Source organism: Xenopus tropicalis, chromosome 4 (assembly GCF_000004195.4).
Source record: "Xenopus tropicalis strain Nigerian chromosome 4, UCB_Xtro_10.0, whole genome shotgun sequence".
In the NCBI taxonomy this organism is placed as follows: domain Eukaryota; kingdom Metazoa; phylum Chordata; class Amphibia; order Anura; family Pipidae; genus Xenopus; species Xenopus tropicalis.
The window spans coordinates 76191136-76211267 of record NC_030680.2 but is presented as its reverse complement, the minus strand read 5'-3'; the positions used below and the strand labels follow the sequence as shown (position 1 = coordinate 76211267).

At 37.9% G+C, this 20132-nt stretch overlaps 1 protein-coding gene across 2 annotated transcripts in view; it reads left to right on the top strand.

Annotated features, from left to right (window-relative positions):
* The window catches only part of adgrg1 (adhesion G protein-coupled receptor G1), a 97453-nt gene that overhangs the window by 7453 nt on the left and 69868 nt on the right, over positions 1-20132 (top strand). Inside the window, exon 1 of one of the 2 annotated variants that reach the window (XM_031900837.1) lies at positions 16066-16163. The exons of the other annotated variant lie outside the window; for it this stretch is intronic. Coding sequence (XP_031756697.1) covers positions 16081-16163 — 83 coding nt within the window. The 5' untranslated portion in view covers positions 16066-16080. Of the gene's footprint in view, positions 1-16065; positions 16164-20132 lie in introns of those variants that run through there. 2 annotated transcript variants of the gene reach the window in all.

Genomic DNA, 20132 nt, shown 5'->3' with positions numbered 1-20132 from the left:
TCCCAGAATTTACATTTGTATTTCCCGCATTTTACATTGTTTTTAACATGCCTCGCCCTAGCAAATCGCTTAATTTTAATCTGAAAAAGGCACTTACTTTAGGAAGCAAAGTTTCCCCGTGTCTTGCGATCACAGGCACCGTCTTGGGAAGGTCAGCGTCACCACTATCGCCTCATATCGCGAGATTTGCACAAGCACGGGGGAATTTGTGACTGAGCAACAGAAACACTAATCCTTCCAGGGCTGTGGAGTCGGTAGATAAATTCTCAGACTCCTCAGTTTCTGATACTTCCGACTCCGACTCCTCTGTTTTTAATATGCTAATGTATTTTATACATTCATACAGTCAATGAAAAGCATGCTTCATGGTCACTCAACGTGTTCGTTTATGCACTGCGTGTATTGGGCTTTATTCTTATAGCAGAGAAGTAATTAATTATGACTGTTTGTTAATTGGGACATTTAAACTTGCTTTATTTTTTTTTTTTATTCCCATTTAAATTTAGTAGGAGCCGGAGTCGGTTAATTTTTTGCCGACTCCGACTCCAGGTACCCAAAATTGCCTCCGACTCCAGGTACCCAAAATTGCCTCCGACTCCAGGTACCCAAAATTGCCTCCGACTCCAACTCCACAGCCCTGAATCCTTCATTAAAGGTACAAATTACAAGGTACAAGGTGCGGATTTTCTTTAAAATGAAACAGATTTTGGTTTTAGGAACAATACAGTGCTGAGTTATGGATGTACATTTTGAAGTCAATGTTATGTGTCAGTGTTATGTAGGAATGGGGTGTCAGTGCTGAATGCTCTTTGGGTAGAAGGGGGGAAGGTGTGCCTCTATGTCAGTGTCATGTAGCAATGGGGTGTCAGTTGCAAATAAAAATTGGTTCCTGTAGTTATTTCCTTTAAATAGTTTACATTTATGTGTCTTAAACACATTTCCCTGATTTTACATTTTCCATGATTTTACATTTTTTTTCCATGGTCCCCTGAAAAACGTAAAATGGGGGTTCTACTGTATTACTTTAATTTCCTTGATCTTGTTTCCTACATCACATGTTGCTCACATTAAATCTCAGCTGCCATGTGCAACAAGTCTCTTTAAAATGCCTTCCCCTTCTGAGAGCTTTAGACCGCTGCAAATAAAAGTGCTACTTGCAGCAATCTGGCTTAATCGCAGGGAAATGCAAGGAAAGGCAATTTCCCATAATTAAGCCAGATCAGCACAAGTAATATGTTTTACTTGTGACCATGAGATAATTACTGAAGGGAAAGCGATTTGCAAAAGATTTGTAACCTGCAGTAGAGTATATTTATCACAGATAACAAATTTCCTTGTTTGATATTCTAACAATATTTGGTGCGTGTATGTTATCGCAGAAGCCTTAGATATCTGACGTCTAGTCCATCGGGCAGGACAAAAGATTTTGATCAGCATTTAGGGCTGAATCATCAGATGGGGGAGAATTTCTATTGTTTCTACTGCCATATCTGACGATTCAGCCCTGAACTTTAGTGGAGGGTTAATTGTAATATGCATGGCTACCTTTAAATAAATGTGAACCTTCAGACTTTTTTTACTAAAACTATTGTATTGTGAACAGTTTATGTATTACCTTTGATTTAACTGTGGGCCCCACTGCCCTATTGAAATTTGAATAAAACTCCCTGGGCTTACATAGGACACACTTTTTTTTTTTACCTGTGCAGTGCAAAACTACAAGACAGAAAAAAACCTGTTCTGATGTTGCTCTGTTTAAAAAATACATCAGAAACCTCAGATGAATTTCCTAAACAGAGGAAGAAGAGAACAGTTCCCTTTCTTTATTCTGACATGTTCTCCTGACTGGATGACAATTGGAAAAGTGGTCAGCTGTGAGTACAAAATTCATTATATTATCAGTACATATTTATTCTGATATCTTGGAACTTTAAAAAAAAACACAATGTAAATTTCAGAATTGCTTAGTAGAACACTCTGAGCAATTCCCTTGAGTTTTTGTGTTACTGGGCCTTTAATATGTACAAATTATTTTGGTAAACAATAACCCCTACACAGTGGTTGTTGCAGGCAATATATAACACTATACCAAGTTTATGAATGTGTGGGAATGTCATGATTTTTGACATTCCACTTATCAGCCACATAAGATATCTTTTATAAAGTACTGAACATATCTGTTATGTGATCTTCAGAGTATGCAACATCCCTGTTACCAGAATTCACACAATACCCTTTATAAGGAGACAGATATTTCAAAGATGCATTATGTCCTCATCTTGCAAACATAATAATCAATAGTGGCCTCAGGCTACATGTAGTCGCTCTGTAGAGAGACATTGCTTTGCACTTACTGTTCTCTTCTGTTCATGATAAGAACCACAGCTGTGCATCAGACTTTCAATGGCTTCCATTCATTTTGCTTGCACACAAAATGCTTATGGTCCCTCTTTCACAAGGCTGTGGTGTCCCACAAACTGTAGAATGTATCCAAGCACCTGTTTTATAAAAGTCAGTACCAATGAACACTCTGTCACACACTTGTTATACCAGGTGCATGAGGTTTACCAGTCAGTGGTAACATATTCCTTGTCACAAGTTAGGTAGTATCCATTTATAGGCTAAATAAAAACTCACATTAAAAGAAAAAGTTCAACATGTTATCTGCTTCTATGTAGTGCAGAGGAAACATCAGTGTGAAACAGAAATTCTTTTCACATGTTGTTTTCATTTAGGCATTTGGTTAATCAAAAAGTAAAAAACATATATAGAAGAGTGCATAAAGTAACAGGTAGGTCATTTAAGAATAATGACATGCAGTTTGTATGGAATTGCATGCAGAGAAGGAATGGGAAAAGCAGTGAGGAGACAAAGCTCCACAGGTTGTGGACCAAGGCTAAAGGTGGTCCTGAGTTAAGATACGTAGGTTATTCCTTTGGTAGGAGCTGTGTTACTGGGGGTCCAGATAAAAATACCACCAACAAAATTTTGGGCCCTCGTTTACATGTCGTATAATAATTTGACTACTGCTGGCCCCTAAAGCTTAGCTTCTCAAGAGCTTCTCAGAGCACACTTAGCATGTGAGTGTCGCAGACACTTTCCAAGATGAGAGCTCCTGTGACAACTGTAAAGACCTGGATCATTGATGCTATTGATGAAACTTTGGGCTGGTGCAGAAAGTTCAGTAAATAGAATATGGCATTTTTAGCCATATTAATTTTTAGGATTTAGTTCTCTTTTAAGCAGGAGAACTTAAATAAAAATAAGCAGGAAATAAAGAAATAGCCTATACTTGGTGCAGTCATATGATAACATGAAGATTTAGGCATGCTGTCCTAGGCATGTTGCAAGCAGATATATCATAATCACAAATACAAGCCTTTTATTTAAAAAAAAAAAAAAAAAAAAATCTCTAAGGAACATTTGTTCTAACAGAAAGGTAAAGTAGATGTTGGACCCTTGGCAATGGCCCCTTTTGGCCCTGTACCCAGAGGCAAAATTCTATAAAACTTAAAACAAAAAAGTCTCTAAATGTGTTTGCACTGGAGGTAGATTAACGAACTGTGTGAATTTTTGCTTTAGATAAAAAATATTTTTGCTTGTTTCTGCAAACAATAGTAAATTGTGTGTGTGGGGGGGGGGGATGGAAATGTTTCCATAAATATAATTGTCCCCTGTATATGATCAGTATATTTGTAATTCCTGCCAAAACAAGGTATGGTATTTTTGCCTTTTAACACTAGAGGACACTGTGATTCCATCATATCAAACAAGACTATTAAACAAGCTTAAAATAGTAAGTTAGAATACCCATGATTGCTGATTGGCAAACGGAGACTACATTTTCTCTAGTTTATACACACATGAGAAAAGTAAACAAATAGTACAGGGATGCAAAATGTAAATAATTGCAGCTGATAAGTGCAACGCCTTACAAACACACTCGCAACCAACTGTTTTAGGCATGGTAATATGGAAATCATCTACAAAAATGTACAGTTTATTAAGTGAGAAAATGACCAAGTCACGCTAACAATTACTGAACTTGTAAAATCATATATATATATATTTAAGAGCAAATGGTGCACACCACTTCCACGGTCTGGGTGTATGAGTAGTTTTTTTTAAATATAAAGCAATAAAATGTTATGGTCTCTTTTAGTTTCAATAAAATAAATTTTTTGTGTGCTGACAAAAATCCGTGTGTGCTGTCACCTTTTTGATTTAGGGCAGTGGCAGACGGGGAGATTAGTCTCCCCGCAACAAATCTTTGTTGCCTCAGGCGACTAATCTCCCCGCAATGCCATATATATATAGTTGCCTTGAGAGGAAAGTTCGGGTGACTTCAGGAAATCGTAGCGACGCATATGCCACTCCACCGGCAATATACGTTCTATATATATATATATATATATATATAGATTAGTGGTAGACGGGGAGATCAGTCGCCCCGTGACAAATTTTCTTTTCCCTAATCTCCCCGCCTGCCACTGCCCTAAGGGTGAAGACACACGGAGTTACTAATAGCAGCTACTTTTTCACCGCTACTAAATGCCATAAAATACCCTGCCATAGACAATACTGAGATCTGACAAGATGTGACTCAAGTGAAAAGGGACTGTGCCCTCCAGTGGTTTCTCATTTTTTTATCCTGTATTACAGGTTCTCATCACCTCCCAACTTGTAGATACAAGTAGTTGCAGACTTGAGCATGTGTAGTGTTTCTAGCGATACTGTTAGAAATAGTATTTTAGCATGAGCATGATTAAAGCGAACAATGGGATTAGAAAGGAATATTCCTGGGACTGCGGTGAATGGATATTGACAAGTAGATTCCCTGAAGCAGTCTGTAGCAGTGAAAGAATCCTGGTGAGACCTCTTAGTATGAGTGAATAATTGTTTAAAACTGTTTCTGTATAACTATAACATGGGATGGTGTGCCCATATTTGTGGATCTGCTCTCACTAATACTCTTCTAGCCCCACTGATGTTGCTGAAAAATGTAGTATTTGTAAATACTTGGGATATACAGAATTTTATATTTGTCTGTAATCCTGTTCCTAAATAAAGCTGACTTGGTCAGCTGGTTGGTAATCCTTTTTAGAAACCATTCCTGTTTGTACCAAGTTCTCTAATCTTCTTAGTGCCCATCTTTTTGCACAGATATACACTCGGAACCGCATAACTAATTTTGCTGTCATAAAATGCTAAAGATGAGTAGTCCCAATTTTTGGCACCCCCCCTGCAATCCTTAATTTGGCCAGGTAGGAGATCATTTGTACTGCATATATATCCCCTCTGTTTTCTAGCACCATCACATTTTCCTAAAGCAAATAGCAGCTTTCACCCGGTGGCCATTTTATCTCTGATACATAATCAGATACATTCAAATCCGCAAACTGAATACACACACATACAGACCCTTATTCAGCATACATTTCATCAAGAATACAGGCTCACACAGCCATAACTGTCTTTGATAAGAGTTCTGCTTTGTTTGAGCTGAGCTAAGGAGAGGAGGTTAAGAGAAAAAAACTGAAGCAGACAGCTAGAGCTGAATTCCTATGGGAACCAGCAATGCCATCTCTTCACTGGCTGCTAGACAGGGGGGCGTGTTTAGTAATCTGAGCTTAGAACAACTGAGCATGCCCACAAGCCAACAGCCAAAGCAAATTCCTGAGGGAGGGGGCAGAGCGGGTTAGAGGAGAAGAAGGAAATCTAAGTGATAAAGGGGACACTGCAGCCTTACTATTAACCTCTGGACAACCAGTGTGGCAGGTATTGAAAGATATCAAAGAGGCTGTTCACTGATTACATTTTTGTGTAATAAAATAAAATGACTGCATTCTTCCTCTAAGTCTAGGTTGGATTAGCAGATAATAAGAAAGAAATATTCAAATATGTAAAAAAAAATATTTATATATCTAAATACAGTATAACTTTATTTATAAAGAACTACAGGAATTCGCAGCACTGTACTATCTGACATTGTACAAAAATACACATAAGGAGGACACATATAATAATACATACAATGAATAAGTATAAATACACAAATTATGTGCCCTATGATATGAGACACAATAGGAAGGAGGTTCCTGCCCTGTAGAGCCTGAATGCATTTCTGTAACCTAAAGTTAAATTTTAGTTGAAATTAGAATCCCTACCCAGACCACAAATATACAGTGGGCTGATATTGCAGGAGGACTTGCAAGGCAACTTGATCCCTTTAACTGAGTTGTATGCACCCAGTGAACAGAAATTATGGACAAAAATGTTGTCTGTACCCAAATAATTTAGCACTTTCTCATACTTCTGTGAACATACCCCCAATGTTTCTTAGGTAACCCCTCTCTTTAGGAGAAACCCTCCTCGCAGGATGCTGCTGATATCGGTCGACTCACCGATCGGGCCAGTTTAAAGATTTTGATCGGGCACCATAGAAGCAAAATCTGCCGTCAGGGCTGAATCGGCAGAATCCTATTGTTTCTACCTCCTTATCTGCCGTTTCAGTCCTGAACAGTTAGTGGCAGATTGTACGATCTTTCGTGCAACTGATCTAAAATCGCCAGTTGTGTGGCCACCTTAAAGGAGACATATACCATCATTTTTAACTTTATCCTAAAATGCAGCTAATACTGTAAAATTGAATAAAATAACATTTATTTTCTACCTACTGTTCAAGAACGCTGTTTAATGCCTGCGCAAACTCTGAAGCTCCTCCCATTCACAGGGCTTCCGGCTAGAAGAAACACACTGTCTAAAGCTCGGGCCGCCGGCCCTAGCTTCTTTTCTATAGACACGCTGCATCCACTAAGAGAAGCCTGGGCGTGAGACGTGGGCGGCGATTTTGATGACGTCATTTCGGCGCCCACGTCAGTCACGCTGGGGTCCTGATCTGCTGTGCTGCTCCCGGCCCGCCCAGCCCTCCCATCTTGCGGTTCAGTGCGAATTCTGATAGATTGCGTCTGTGACTGATGCTGAAATGTAAGGGATCTCTGAATCTCTTTATAAAAAAAAAATAAAAAATTACCAAATTAAAATAAAAAAAATTACCAGATAAAAAAAAAAAAAGTTACTCATAATAAAGGAGTCAAATCTGTTTCTTCTATAAACTGTACCTAATGATAAATAATGTGTGTTTTTTGCTTGCAACTCCCTGCATCCATGTTAGGTTCCTATTATATATATGTTATATTGTTCATTTACTTGATCAGGTTCTGAAATTGAAACAGCAGCTATGAGGGTTTTTTTTTTACATGCAACTCCCTGTAACTTGTACTTTGACACCTCAACTGGGTTTTTTTTGGTATTTTCTTCTGCAACCACTCCCTGCACCCAATCCTACAGTGTCCCTGCCCATCAGTATTATGTTCTGCAATCACTGAGTTTTTTTTACATGCAACTCCCTGTAACTTGTACTTTGACACCTAAACTGTTTTTTTTTTTTTGGTATTTTCTCCTCCAAAAGTAAAGATCAGGCAGCAGCACAGGACAGCTATGTGCAGACTGGTAACAGATACACAGGCAGGGAGGTGGGAGGGGTTTCCCTGGTACAGCAGAGTTCAGCCTGTCAGTCAGTGCTGTGACCATTTCCTGTGGGAGAATGAGGAGACACTCCCACCTCTCACTTCAGCTTAGCTTCAGAAGAGTGAAGCGCTCTCTGCAGGTCTGATATAAAAACGATTTTAGGAGGTAAAATGCATTCAAATCGGTTTTTTTTCTGCAAGATTCCATAGATTGAAGAAAGATGAATCATATAACTAAATATGAAGGTGATATGAAATGTCTCCTTTAAGCCCCACTGAGTTACACATCTTAACTATGAAATTGTAAACATACAGTTAAAAGAATTCATCTGGTCACCACAAATCTTTTATTAGTAAAAAGAATTGGTAGTAGATTCAGAAGCACCACCATTTATATTATTATAAGACTGTATCTTGTTTTCTTTGGGCCTTCTGGATTTACTTGTGCTGATTTGCCTGAGATAATGAGCGCCAATGTGAACTATTCAGGAGCCCATGGTAATAACATTTACATTGTAGTATCCTTATAATTAATGGGAAAGCGCACATTCAAATGAAAGGGGTAGTTCTACTTTACAAAGCCTATTGTTTTCAAATAGTATATATATTAGATATTAACTTTTTTTTCAGTTGCTTTCTGTCTTCTATTTTTATTGTTTTTCTAAACTTCAGCTTTTCAAAATATATCTGCAGAATGAATGAATTGCTCTGTGCCAGACTTTTAGGGCACTTATCATAGAAAAACTGTTCCTCTCACTGAAGGTGTGGTCTAATTGAGCCTGAACTCTGGTTGGGGAAATAATATTTTTGAAAAAAAAAAATGCCCTTCATGCAACCCCAATGTGGTGACACACGTCATTGCAGCTTGCTTATTATGCACATTCATGTGACCTTGGTAAAAAAACAAAACATCAACCAATCCTGATGACCTGCACAGGTTATGCTCATTATAATGCAACTTGCCTGCTAAATACAAATAGCCACATACTATACACGCCTTATTCCCTCACATCTTGTACCTAGGGGTGGGCACGTTAATGCTGAAATTCTGGTAAAAGTAAAGTGAGTCTGTGATTAATTGTACATATTTTATTCTGTGATTAGCACTTAGCCTCCACTTAGTAATTGAGCTTAAGACTGTCTAACCGTGTTTTAGAATAAAAAGTCTAGGTGATAACAGATATCCATAAACCCTTTTGAAGGGTAAATGTATCGAGAGTGGAATGTAACTTACAAAGGATTGGCGGATTAGGTTGCTTTTTCATACCCTCCTCCCTTACCTTCTCCAAATCCCTTTTGTAATTGAGACATTCCTTAACTTCGCCTGTAGGGCAGGTTAGAAGTACATATTTAAGAGGTAGTCTGTCTGTGTCTTGCTCTCTGTTTACCTTCATAAAGAATCAAGACTGGATAGGAAATTGAAGTGTTATAAAGCAATTCCAGTTTATGCAGATGCTGGAAAAAAGAAAAGCATTTACCCTCTATTATTTTTTAGTCCTACTACACGTCTTGCCATTCCAAATTTAAGATTATTTACCAGTTCTCTTTGTAGTAGAATATGCACATGGTCATTTTAAAACTGACACATTCGATATTAATAAATAATGAGGGTATAGTTTATATTTTTATAATACAATTATCATATCAAAATTTCAAAATCAGTGAAACTTGTGCATTATAATAAATTATGTAAAATGATGTAAAAAATTAGGATATTGGGAGTTCCCTGACCCATATAAAAACACTAGGCCTTCGGCCTCATACCTTAATATGGTCAACCAAATGTAATTAAGCAGTTAGGATCATGTAGCATTAGATTATAAAGAGAGACCATTTCATCTACAGGGAAAAATAAGAGCCACTAAAATGCTCAGATATTCTCTGGTACTATGTTTCACTTAGGTGTGGAGTTGTGTTAAAAGGTAAGTACAATTTTACTGGATACAGTACGCTATAAGGTGGCCATACATGGGCTAATTGTAGCTGCCGATATCAGTTACTTAGACCGATTCGGCAGCTTATCGGCCTGTCTAGGGGCACAAATGACAGGCCTGTCCGACCGAAATCTGGCCTGATCTGGCCTGAAATTGGCCAGATATCGATCGGAGGTTAAAAAATTTAGTCGGATCAGGGAACGCATTGGCTCGTTTATGCGTTCCCTGAACCAATTGCACCTATTACCGGTGTTCTAATTCGATCGTTTGGCCCTAGGGCCAAACAACCGAATTATCCTGAATTCACCCTATATTGTCCACCCGTAGGTGGAGGATATCGTGAGAAGTTCCGCTCACTTGGCGACCTCACCAGGCAAGTGGATCTTAATTATGGCCACCTTAACACCTGTAATGAAATCATTGGTTCAGTGACACCAGTGAGTATGTGCTGAAAAAATCTAAAAGAAACAGCTTTAAATAAGCTATTTATTTATTTATATAGAAAATGCTTATACACATACAGTTATGTGTAAGGCAGAATAAAAGATGTAGAATATTTCGTAATTCCTTTTGTCAGCTCTGAAAGGTCAAGCTGATAAAGCAATACAGCAATGTTCACAATGCCTTATCATTTCCTTTCATTGTTACAGAAACTGGCCCTTGCATGACATTGCTGTTCCTATATTTCACATTCTTTTTTACCCTGGAAATTACTACTGTTCAAGTCAATAACAAATATTAATGGGATACATTATACTTTGCTGTAATATATTCTAAGTGCAAAAATTCACAAAAAGGAAGTGGTAGCACGCCAAGCAAAATACATAAGTAAAATGTGCGAGTGATCAGGCTAATTTAGCTACAAACCTATAAAATATAGGGGATTGATTAATGCATATTCCCTGGTCCCCTATTTCATTAGTACTTGACCAAATGCATATATTTTTTAAAAATGGGGTTTTAGTTACAAAGTCTGATCATAAAATTGCCAATCCACCATATCACTTCAAGGTAAACCCCACTTTTTTCCCTGGAGTTGTGTGTGTAAAATTGCATTTATAATACTATAGCTAATTTCAGCTTCCATAATTCTGTTCTGTAACAGCCATGCTTCTTCTTATTTCTCTCACCTCAATACTCCATAACCACTATATTTAGCGATCTATAGGCGTGCCCACTACTGATCAATTCCTCCTATCTTTTTTGTGCATCTCACCCTTTCACTTATTTATCCCTTTACTGTTCACCTCATTAGCCTAACACAGTTACAAAGTCTTAAACCAAGTAAAGTTGAAACATTGACAAAAGTTCATGAAGTTCAATATCTGCTGTTAGCTAAATATTTCTCTCTCCAACTCCTCTGCCTTCATATTTCAGGAAAAAAACCTGCCACTGAGTTTGGATGTTTGTCTTATTAGACAGCTAGGAAGGAATGCTGCCAGATCCTCCTGGGTGGTAATTACTTTACTTGAAAGTTTTTTTTAAAGTTACAATTTTAAATGTAACTTAATTTGAAGTTTCTCGCAGCCTCACAAGAGGTAAGCTATTATAATAACTGGAGATTGCCTACCAGAAACAGCTTTCAAATGCAGTTCTTTTTTAAATATACAAATAACACCACTGAACATTTTTTTTATAGTGTATAGTTTAAATGTTGTTTCAATAAGTAAAAAAATATGTTCACTTTGTACCGGGTAGGGAGGGGAAGGACAATACTTACAAAATTATATCTCTCATTCACTTTGCCAAAAAGAGACAAATACCTGCAATGATTTTAACGACAGACGCGGAAAAAGCTTTTGACAGGGTCTCCTGGCCCTTCCTAAGACAGACACTGGCTGGAATTGGATTGGGGGAAATAACCATCAACAGAATCATGGCACTATACCAAGAACCTACAGCCCGCGTTAGAGTAAATGGCTCACTCTCACCACAGATTCATATACACAATGGAACCAGACAGGGGTGCCCCCTTTCCCCGCTCCTTTTTGTGTTAGTGATGGAAACCTTACTAGCACACATAAGGGGAAACCCTGATATCTCAGGCATTATAACAGGCAAAAGAGAACATAAGATAGCAGCATTCGCAGACGACCTATTACTAGTCATTACAAAACCCAACATAACGCTACCGAATGTAATGCAGCTGCTCCTACAATTTGGCAAAGTATCAAACTTCAAGGTAAATGTAAGCAAGTCAGAAGCCATAAATATCAATCTCCCAATCTCAACAAAAACTAAACTAGAACAGAATTTCCCATTCCAGTGGTCCCCCAACAAGATTAAACATTTAGGAATATTGCTAACACCCGACCTCTCCAAGCTATACCAAGCTAATTTTGTCCCATTAATAGACAAGGTGGACAAACAACTGAAAAGGTGGAAAACGCTAGGCCTATCATGGTTTGGGAAAATACAGGCAATTAAAATGTCTATAATGCCACAAATTCTCTACTATCTCCAAACCATACCTATTAAGATCCCTAAAATATTTTTCCAATCAATTAAGAGAACAATATCCAATTTCATTTGGGGAGACAAAACCCCCAGACTCAAATACGAAACCCTAATTCTCCCCAAAAGCAAAGGAGGACTATCAGTCCCAGACACTTACCGGTACTACGCATCGATCCACCTGGTGCGAACCCTCCACTGGTACCTGCAAAGTAAGCAGAAAATATGGGTGGAAACCGAACAAGCACTGTACAAAATCCCACTAAGCAACTTACTATGGGCCCAACCCACAAATATACCCAAGGAAACGTTATCACACCCTGCTATAGCGGCAACACTAGAAATCTGGAACAAACACAGACAACAACTTATCACAACAACACCCTTCCCCAAATTCCAAACACTGATAGCAAACCCAGAATTCCCCCCCAGCTTAGACACTAGGGCCTTTGCAAGATGGGGAACTTATAAGGAAAGAGAAACCAGGTTAACTGATTTTTATAAAAAAAGGAAAATCATAAATCTGGCAAGCATTCAAAAAATTTGGGGACCCCACCCCAGAGACGCATGATGCTACAACCAACTACATCATTACCTAAACAAATTTAAAGGAACACCACCTAGTAACCAAACAACTACATGGGAAAGTTTGATAGAAACCCAGAAATTACCTACAAGACCGCTGTCTTATACATACCAATTTCTGCTGATAAACTATAATACCCCCCAGCAGGGCTATTTTGATGCAGAGAAAAAATACTAACAAATATCCACAAATCCTCCAGAGCATCAAGAATACGGGAGATGCTCTTCAAAATAACCACCAGATGGTACTATGTGCCCGAGAAGCTAAATAAGCTTTTCCCAAATGCTAGCAACAAATGCTGGAGATGCGACTCTGAGGTGGGGTCCTTCAAACATATATGGTTCTCATGTACAGCTTTGACAAAGTTCTGGAGTAAAGTGTGTGAAACAACCAGCAATATCACTAATAGCAATATACACCCCTCCAACCTCCCCCTGCTTCTACTATACTATGATGGCAACAGCAAGGTAATTGTAAAAGATAAATTGACACTCCACTTACTGCATGCAGCAAAAGCATTAATCCCCAAAAAGTGGAAATCAATAAACCCCCCTACAGTAAAGGAATGGATCACTCTAGTAGAAGAAACTAGGAAACTAGAAGAAATCACAGCCTTGCTGCATAATAAGATCCAACAGTATCATAGTACTTGGAACCCCTGGATAAATTTGCTAAAGTAAGATAATACTACTATAATAGGACAAAATCCTAGGAACGAGAACCTACATACCAACAGGTGACCTAAGATGTAATGAATATGCAATGTATTTTACTATCTTTGTATAACAAAACTCGCTGTTAACCCTGTCAAAACATAATGGACAATGAATACTGTAACTTTTGCCGAACCCACCCCCCCCCTTTTTATCTTCTGTACCCCTCCCCCCCCCCTTTTTCTCTTTTGTACCCCCCCCCCCTCTTTGAATGAAAAATCAATAAAAGTAAGATTTTGAAAAAAAAAAAAAATATGTTCACATATAGATTGCCATCTGCTTTATTATTCCGCCATTCTTTGTTATCCAAGATATCTATATTTTCTATTAAGGTAGTAGACCTGACAAAGCAAATACAGAAGCACAACAGCAGTAACATTAAGTCTAATATGTGTGAATATTGCATAAAGATGATATTAATATCGTTTTCTATCTTTGTCAGGCATTATATGCAAATGTGCAGAGACAATTTGTATTTCTACAAAAAAATCTAGGTACTTTTATACATTAATCTTTATTTAAATGACTGTGATACAAATCTCTAAGTACATGGCATAGTTTGTAGAGAATTAGTACTAGTAAAGCCATGGCTGTATAATTGATCTAATTACTTTTAGGGCTCTGGCACACGGGGAGATTAGTCGCCCGCGACAAATCTCCCTTGTCACAGGCAACTAATCTCCCCGAACTACCATCCCACCGGCGAAAATGTAAGTCGCTGGTGGGATGGCACACGCTGCACAGGCGATTTTGGCAAATTGCCGAAGTTGCCTCGCGAGGCAAAACTAATCGCAACTAATCTCCCCGTGTGCCAGAGCCCTTACTAGACATTTTCATCTGGCTGAACTCTCATCAGAGAGTTCCATCAGACCATGCTCCTAGGCCTGTGTAGCTCTCCCCTTGCTGGCTTCATCAAAGGGTATAATTACATAAAGAGAAGTGATAAGGATAATTTTAGCAGTAGACTCCAAAACACCACTGGCTTCAGTACTTCTACTGCACCTATTACTTATCAAGGTGTAAGGTGCAGCTACTTAATACACTAAAAAAAACTCTGCTAAATATGTAAGAGTATATATATATATATATATATATATATACTGTATATATATATATATATATATATATATATATATATATATATATATATATATATATAATCCTGGGGATTTGGGCCGAATCCAGGCTGTTTTTGAAGGATATATATTTACAGAGATTATACATCATTCCCTGCTCCAGCAGAGCATACAGTCTAATGCAGTGATCCCCAACCAGTGGCTCGGGGGCAACATGTTGCTCCCCAACCCATTAGATGTTGCTCTCAGTGCCCCCAAACCAGGTAGTTATTTTTGAATTCCTGACTTGGGGGCAAGTTTTGGTTGAATAAAAACAAGATTTCCTACCAAATAAATCCCCTGTAAGCTGATAGTGTGCATAGAGGCTACCTAATAGCCAACCTTAGCCCTTATTTGGCTCCTCCATGAACTTTTGTGATGAATGCGTTGCTCTCTCAAGTCTTTTTACATTTGACTGTGGCTCATGAGTAACAAAGGTTGGGGACCCCTGGTCTAATGTCTCTATCACACTCACACACACACTAGTGCTAATATACCTGCTTGCATGTTTTGAAGTTACATTTGGAAAGAAACCCACGCACACAAGGGGAAGACATACAGACTTCTTGCAAACAGTACCCAAGCTGGAATCAAACCAAAACTTTGACCTTAAATAAACTTTTTTTTTTTTTTTTTTTTTACCTTTCTCAAGAAACGTTCTCTGGGCATTACCAAAATGCTGAAAGTTTTTTCCCCTTTATGTCTCACCTATACTGGGGCACATTTTGTCCCATTAAGGTAGCACCTAGGCTATTAATATTTCTTCTTGCAGTAATATGATACTGGAATGACACTGTACAGTGAAATGACACTGTACTGTGTCTCACTGAGCATACATAGGATCACCCCTACAACATTTGCTGCTTGGTAAGCCATAGCCAAATTAATATTGTTTGGGCGCTAAGGCCTAAAAAATGAGATGATGCAGTTCATTCTCAGAAATTCACACTTATTAAATAAATAAATAAATAAATACATAGATAAATAAATGCATTTACTTATTTCTGGTTTCTGCACTAAGGCGAATTTGCAATAGCACAGGAGCCAGTTTGATTACATCTGGTTTTTTTTCTAATGTGTCTGCTACCTGGTTTAAATGTATGTTAGAAGTAAATGGAAAGTGTCTGTCAGTGGAGACTGGCATTATATTTTTCAGTGAGATGGTTGCAGTGACCAAGACTGTGTAGAGTGAAAACCTTTTTTCCACACTACAGTCTAGGATGTTAACATTTTGGAAAAGTGATCCCCAAGCAGTTGCTCGTGAGCTGTGATGCTGTTTCTCACCAATCCCATTGATGTTGCTCTCAGTGGCCTCAATGTAAGTGCTTTTTTAAATTACTCGCTTGGAGGCAGATTTTGGAGGCATAAAAACACAAGTTTATGCCAACAGAATTTCCTGCAAGCTAGCAGCCCACATGTGGCTACCAGTTAGCTTAGAATTTTTTCATGCTTGTATGGCTCCCCAACAGTTTTTACATTTGAGTGTGGCTCCCAGGTAAAAAGAAGGTTGGTGATCCCTGTTTTGGAAAAAGAAGCGAGCCAGAGATTGGTATTGTGAATCTTTGGATTACAGATTACAGTTTAGTCTGAAACAAGGCAGGGATGTCTCCCCACGTATCAGGGTTTGCTGCCTACTTTAGTAGGTTTCTCAACAAAGCCTGCTTTGTTTTTAGAATGGTTTGTCTGTGGTTCAGAATACTAAGGTTCCAGTTGTGAGATTGCATTCCTGCCTCTGCACTTGTAGTTGCCATGTGCTGTGCAAGCAAATGCTTGGTGCTGCACTCTGGGAACCAGAAGCAAGTATTCTGCAGAAACTTCAAACCAGCAGTGTGGTAAGTTTTCCTACTCGTCTCTCTGTGTTTCATAATTCTTTCTCTGCTTCCATACAGAACAAAGAACATTTTAGGTTAAACTGTATATTTTATTTTAACACATTTCAAATTCATGTGTGGAATACATGTGGCTTGTAAGGTAACAACAAGATTGGGCAAGCTTTAGCCCCCCCTGTTGCTACCTTACTGCAACTCTCAGTATCTCACAAACAGTCAAAGGCTGTGGTAAATGATGCATATTCTCTGTAAAACATTGTGGAATATATCAACACTATATAAATTATAATAATAGTATATGCATTTTGAGCATCTGTGAATTATGTGTTTATTAGGTTTTATTTGAAAGTAGTTGACTGTCAGCAATGAGGAAACTTGAGTATTTGTGTAACCGAAAGTCTACCTTTTTTTTAAAGCAGACTTCTCATTAAAAGGGAAGTAAAAGAACCACATGTTTTCAGTAGCTGTTGTAAAATATGGGCCTCTATTATCTATTTTATCTGTAGCTTTGTTTGTATATCAGCTGTTAAAACCTTTATAAATAAAATAATAATACTAAAACAAGAATAAGTGTTCTTTCACAATACAGACTTGAGTTTCAGAGTTGTCAGCAGTTTACCTGATAATATGCTTATAGCGGTACAGTGGATGTCAGATGACATACCCAGGACTTACATCAGAAGTTGGTGGATTTGAGTTTTGCTGTACTGATTCGAGCGCATGCATAGAATATATTGTACAGACAGTGGAGCTAACTGAGATCACATGAAAAGTCTGTGGCAGAAACCCAACCTTTGAAACACTAAAATTCACATTTGCGTTTGTATTGTGTACTGTAATCAAAAAGTTTAAATTGTCCTTTCTTTCTAAAAACAGCAGTTATGTCATGCTTAATGGCCAAACCTCTAGTTTATTTAAATGTATGAAATTCAGACCATGGTGTTGAAACCTACTGTTTACATCACTGCTTCCTATAACAGGATTGGTTAAAATGATAAAGCTTAGCAAGAAACAACAGCTCCTCTGCAGTTTTAATATGTGTATTTTATGAAAACTGATTTTCTTTAATAACAGAAAACTAACCAGCTCTTACTGCATATTGTGATAAGTAAATCTGTCCTGTTTCGCTGCTATGTGAAGTCAGTGGACATGTGGTAATGAAAATATTTTCACTCATCATTTCATATAATGCATACACAGGTATTAGATTTGTATATTAAATCTATCCTTAATGCTTGGTACCCGATGTTTTCCAGATAGATTGGAAGAAGTCTCTCTGTACTCTAGAGAACCATACAATAAGGCCCTGTTTTTTAAAGTGATACCGACGCTAAAAAAAACTACTCTTCAAAATATTAATGTACATTAATGGGCTTATTTATCAATTTTTGAGTTTTGTGAATCAAGTTTGTTTTTCTAAATCAATAAACTTACATATCTAATGCTCGCTTTTTTGAGTTTACAAACTCAGCCATTGACTTCTATAGAAGATGATAGATGGCAAATTTTTACAAAAATAAGAATTGTTCAATTAGACTTTGTAGGAAGTAGTATTTTTGAGCTTTCTCGACACCAATTCCATCGCAAAAACTTTAAATTGCATAAACACATAGGTTTGCATCAAAGGATTCAGAACACTGAGTTGGGTGACTACCAAGATTTTTCAGCAAGATTACTCTTCTAACAAATTGTTAAGATTATGCCGGCTGAAATCCTAAACTTTAATTTTCCTGTGATGCCTGGGTGTAGTTAGTGTTTTTAGGAGCTGAAATTAATATTCTCTTTCTCCGTAAAAATACAGGAAGCTAGTAGTATGCCAAAAATACAGGGAGCTAGTATGACACAGAAAAATACAAGCAGCTATTTAATATATCCTAATAGGGCATTTGTACAGAAATGCTTCAGTAAAAGCACTGAATGGTTGTGTAACAGTGACCACAAAAATAAAAGCATCAGACAGGACCTGCCGTCTCTAGCTGAATGGCAGATAAGAAAAGGAAACACATGCAGGGCTCAGATAAAACACAGCAGCTTGAAGTAGAACAACAAAGTGGCTCATACAGAAGGATAGGAAATGGAACTGGCATTTGGGGTCTGTTGCCTTGCCCTCTTTCCACATATAATTAGAGAACATAGAAATCCAGGTTCTTCCTGACACGTTACACAGGTGTTTGTTTATATTCATGCCAATCATAATCCATTTTTATGCTGACATTTAGTAATTGGTTTCTAATTATTATTAATATAGTTATTTAGGTATACATTCAGGTATTAGTTTCATTTGTTACTAGGTAGTGGAAATTATAAAGTGGTTCACATAAACAATGATAAAATATGGCAATGCTGAGCAGCTCTGTATATTGTGATGCTGCTTCTACTGCAAGTTTGTCGCTAAGTTTCCCCTTCTAAAACAACCTGTACCAAGTGCTCCCAGCATCTCTATAGTATGTAGATCCTGATCTGAGTGAATAATAACAATCAATGCATGAGTACCTGGTTTGAATGTGTTACTTAAAGCTGGGATTGGGTGATCTTCAGAGTTAATTTTCTGAGGAGTGTTCCATGACATTAGGGCTGTTACACTTCTGGTCTCATCTCGTGTAAAATTGGGCACAGTTTTCACTGGCCTTTAAGTGGGAAGCCAATATAATGGAATGTGAAGACTACAGGGTGTTAAAGAAAGTACACGTCCCATGTGGAATGGGTGTACTTATCTGCACTGGCCTGACATGACATCATGGTGATCTGGTTGGAGGATAGGATGACTGGCATCAATAAATAAGAGTAAATAGGTGGTTCAGGCTAATGATTTCATAGCTGCCAAATGCCCTCAATTTTGCATTACCAGATCACTTGAAAAGTCATTAATGCTTCTTATAAATGTGTTGCAGGGCTGCACTGATTGCATTTAAGTTAAACTGCATTAAATCTCATCCATTTTAGCTAGATGTGTCCCTGAATTGTTAAGTGATTGGTTAACCCTATATTAATATTCAGGGGTAGTCCATGTCCATTTAAATATACAGAAGTTCTCTGATTACCTTCTGCCAAAGAGCACATACTAGATACACAACAGTTTCAATGGTGTGCTAAACACCAAGGGGTATATTTATAAAAATGTGAGTTTAGAGCTCACCACAGATCAATTCACATATTTTCTGTTCATTTCTATGGGATTTTTAGAAGCGACTTTATCTATAAAAGTTAGACTTTACTAATTGATAAATACGCTTCTAAAAATCCCATAGGAATTGATAGTAAGTGGGTGAATTTTTCTTTGATGAGCTCTTATTTCGCATTTTGATACATTTGCCCCCAAATGTACCGTGTGACTGTTAAATGGATATTTAGTAAATGGCGTGCTAAAAGCATAGTTTGCAAATTTTCATCCCAGTGTCTTTCTGGGCTTTGTTTTGCACTGTAACATACACTTTAGGTAGAGCTAGTCTGATCTTGCTTGAATTCCTCATAAGCTTTCACTAACATGACTGAACAGACAGTCCATATTCCACTTTTTGTTTGTAAATTGAAAAAAATTGTGACTGATAAATTTCACCTTTTGACTCCACACATGCTGGCAGCTCATGCAATCTTCTGTTAACTCCACAAACGGCTCCTGTGACAGAGATGTATTGACCTATGCAGATTATACAGTGTATATCTTCATTTTGGAACAGATCTGACTCCCTGATCTGATACTTTAAGGTGCCCATACACGTGATCCGCTCGCTTGGTGATCGAATTATAATGGCGGCAATGGGGCAGTCGGTTCGACTAAATCTTTTAACCTGTCCGATAGATATCTGGCCAATTTGAGGCCAGATATCGGTCAGACATGCCCCTCGTTCCTGCCCCTACACGGGGAGATAAGCTGCCGAATCGAGCGTTATCGGCAGCTATAATCGGGCTGTGTACCTTTACAGTCCTTTTACGCGAAATAATGTGCTGCTAGTTTAACTCCCACTAGGACAA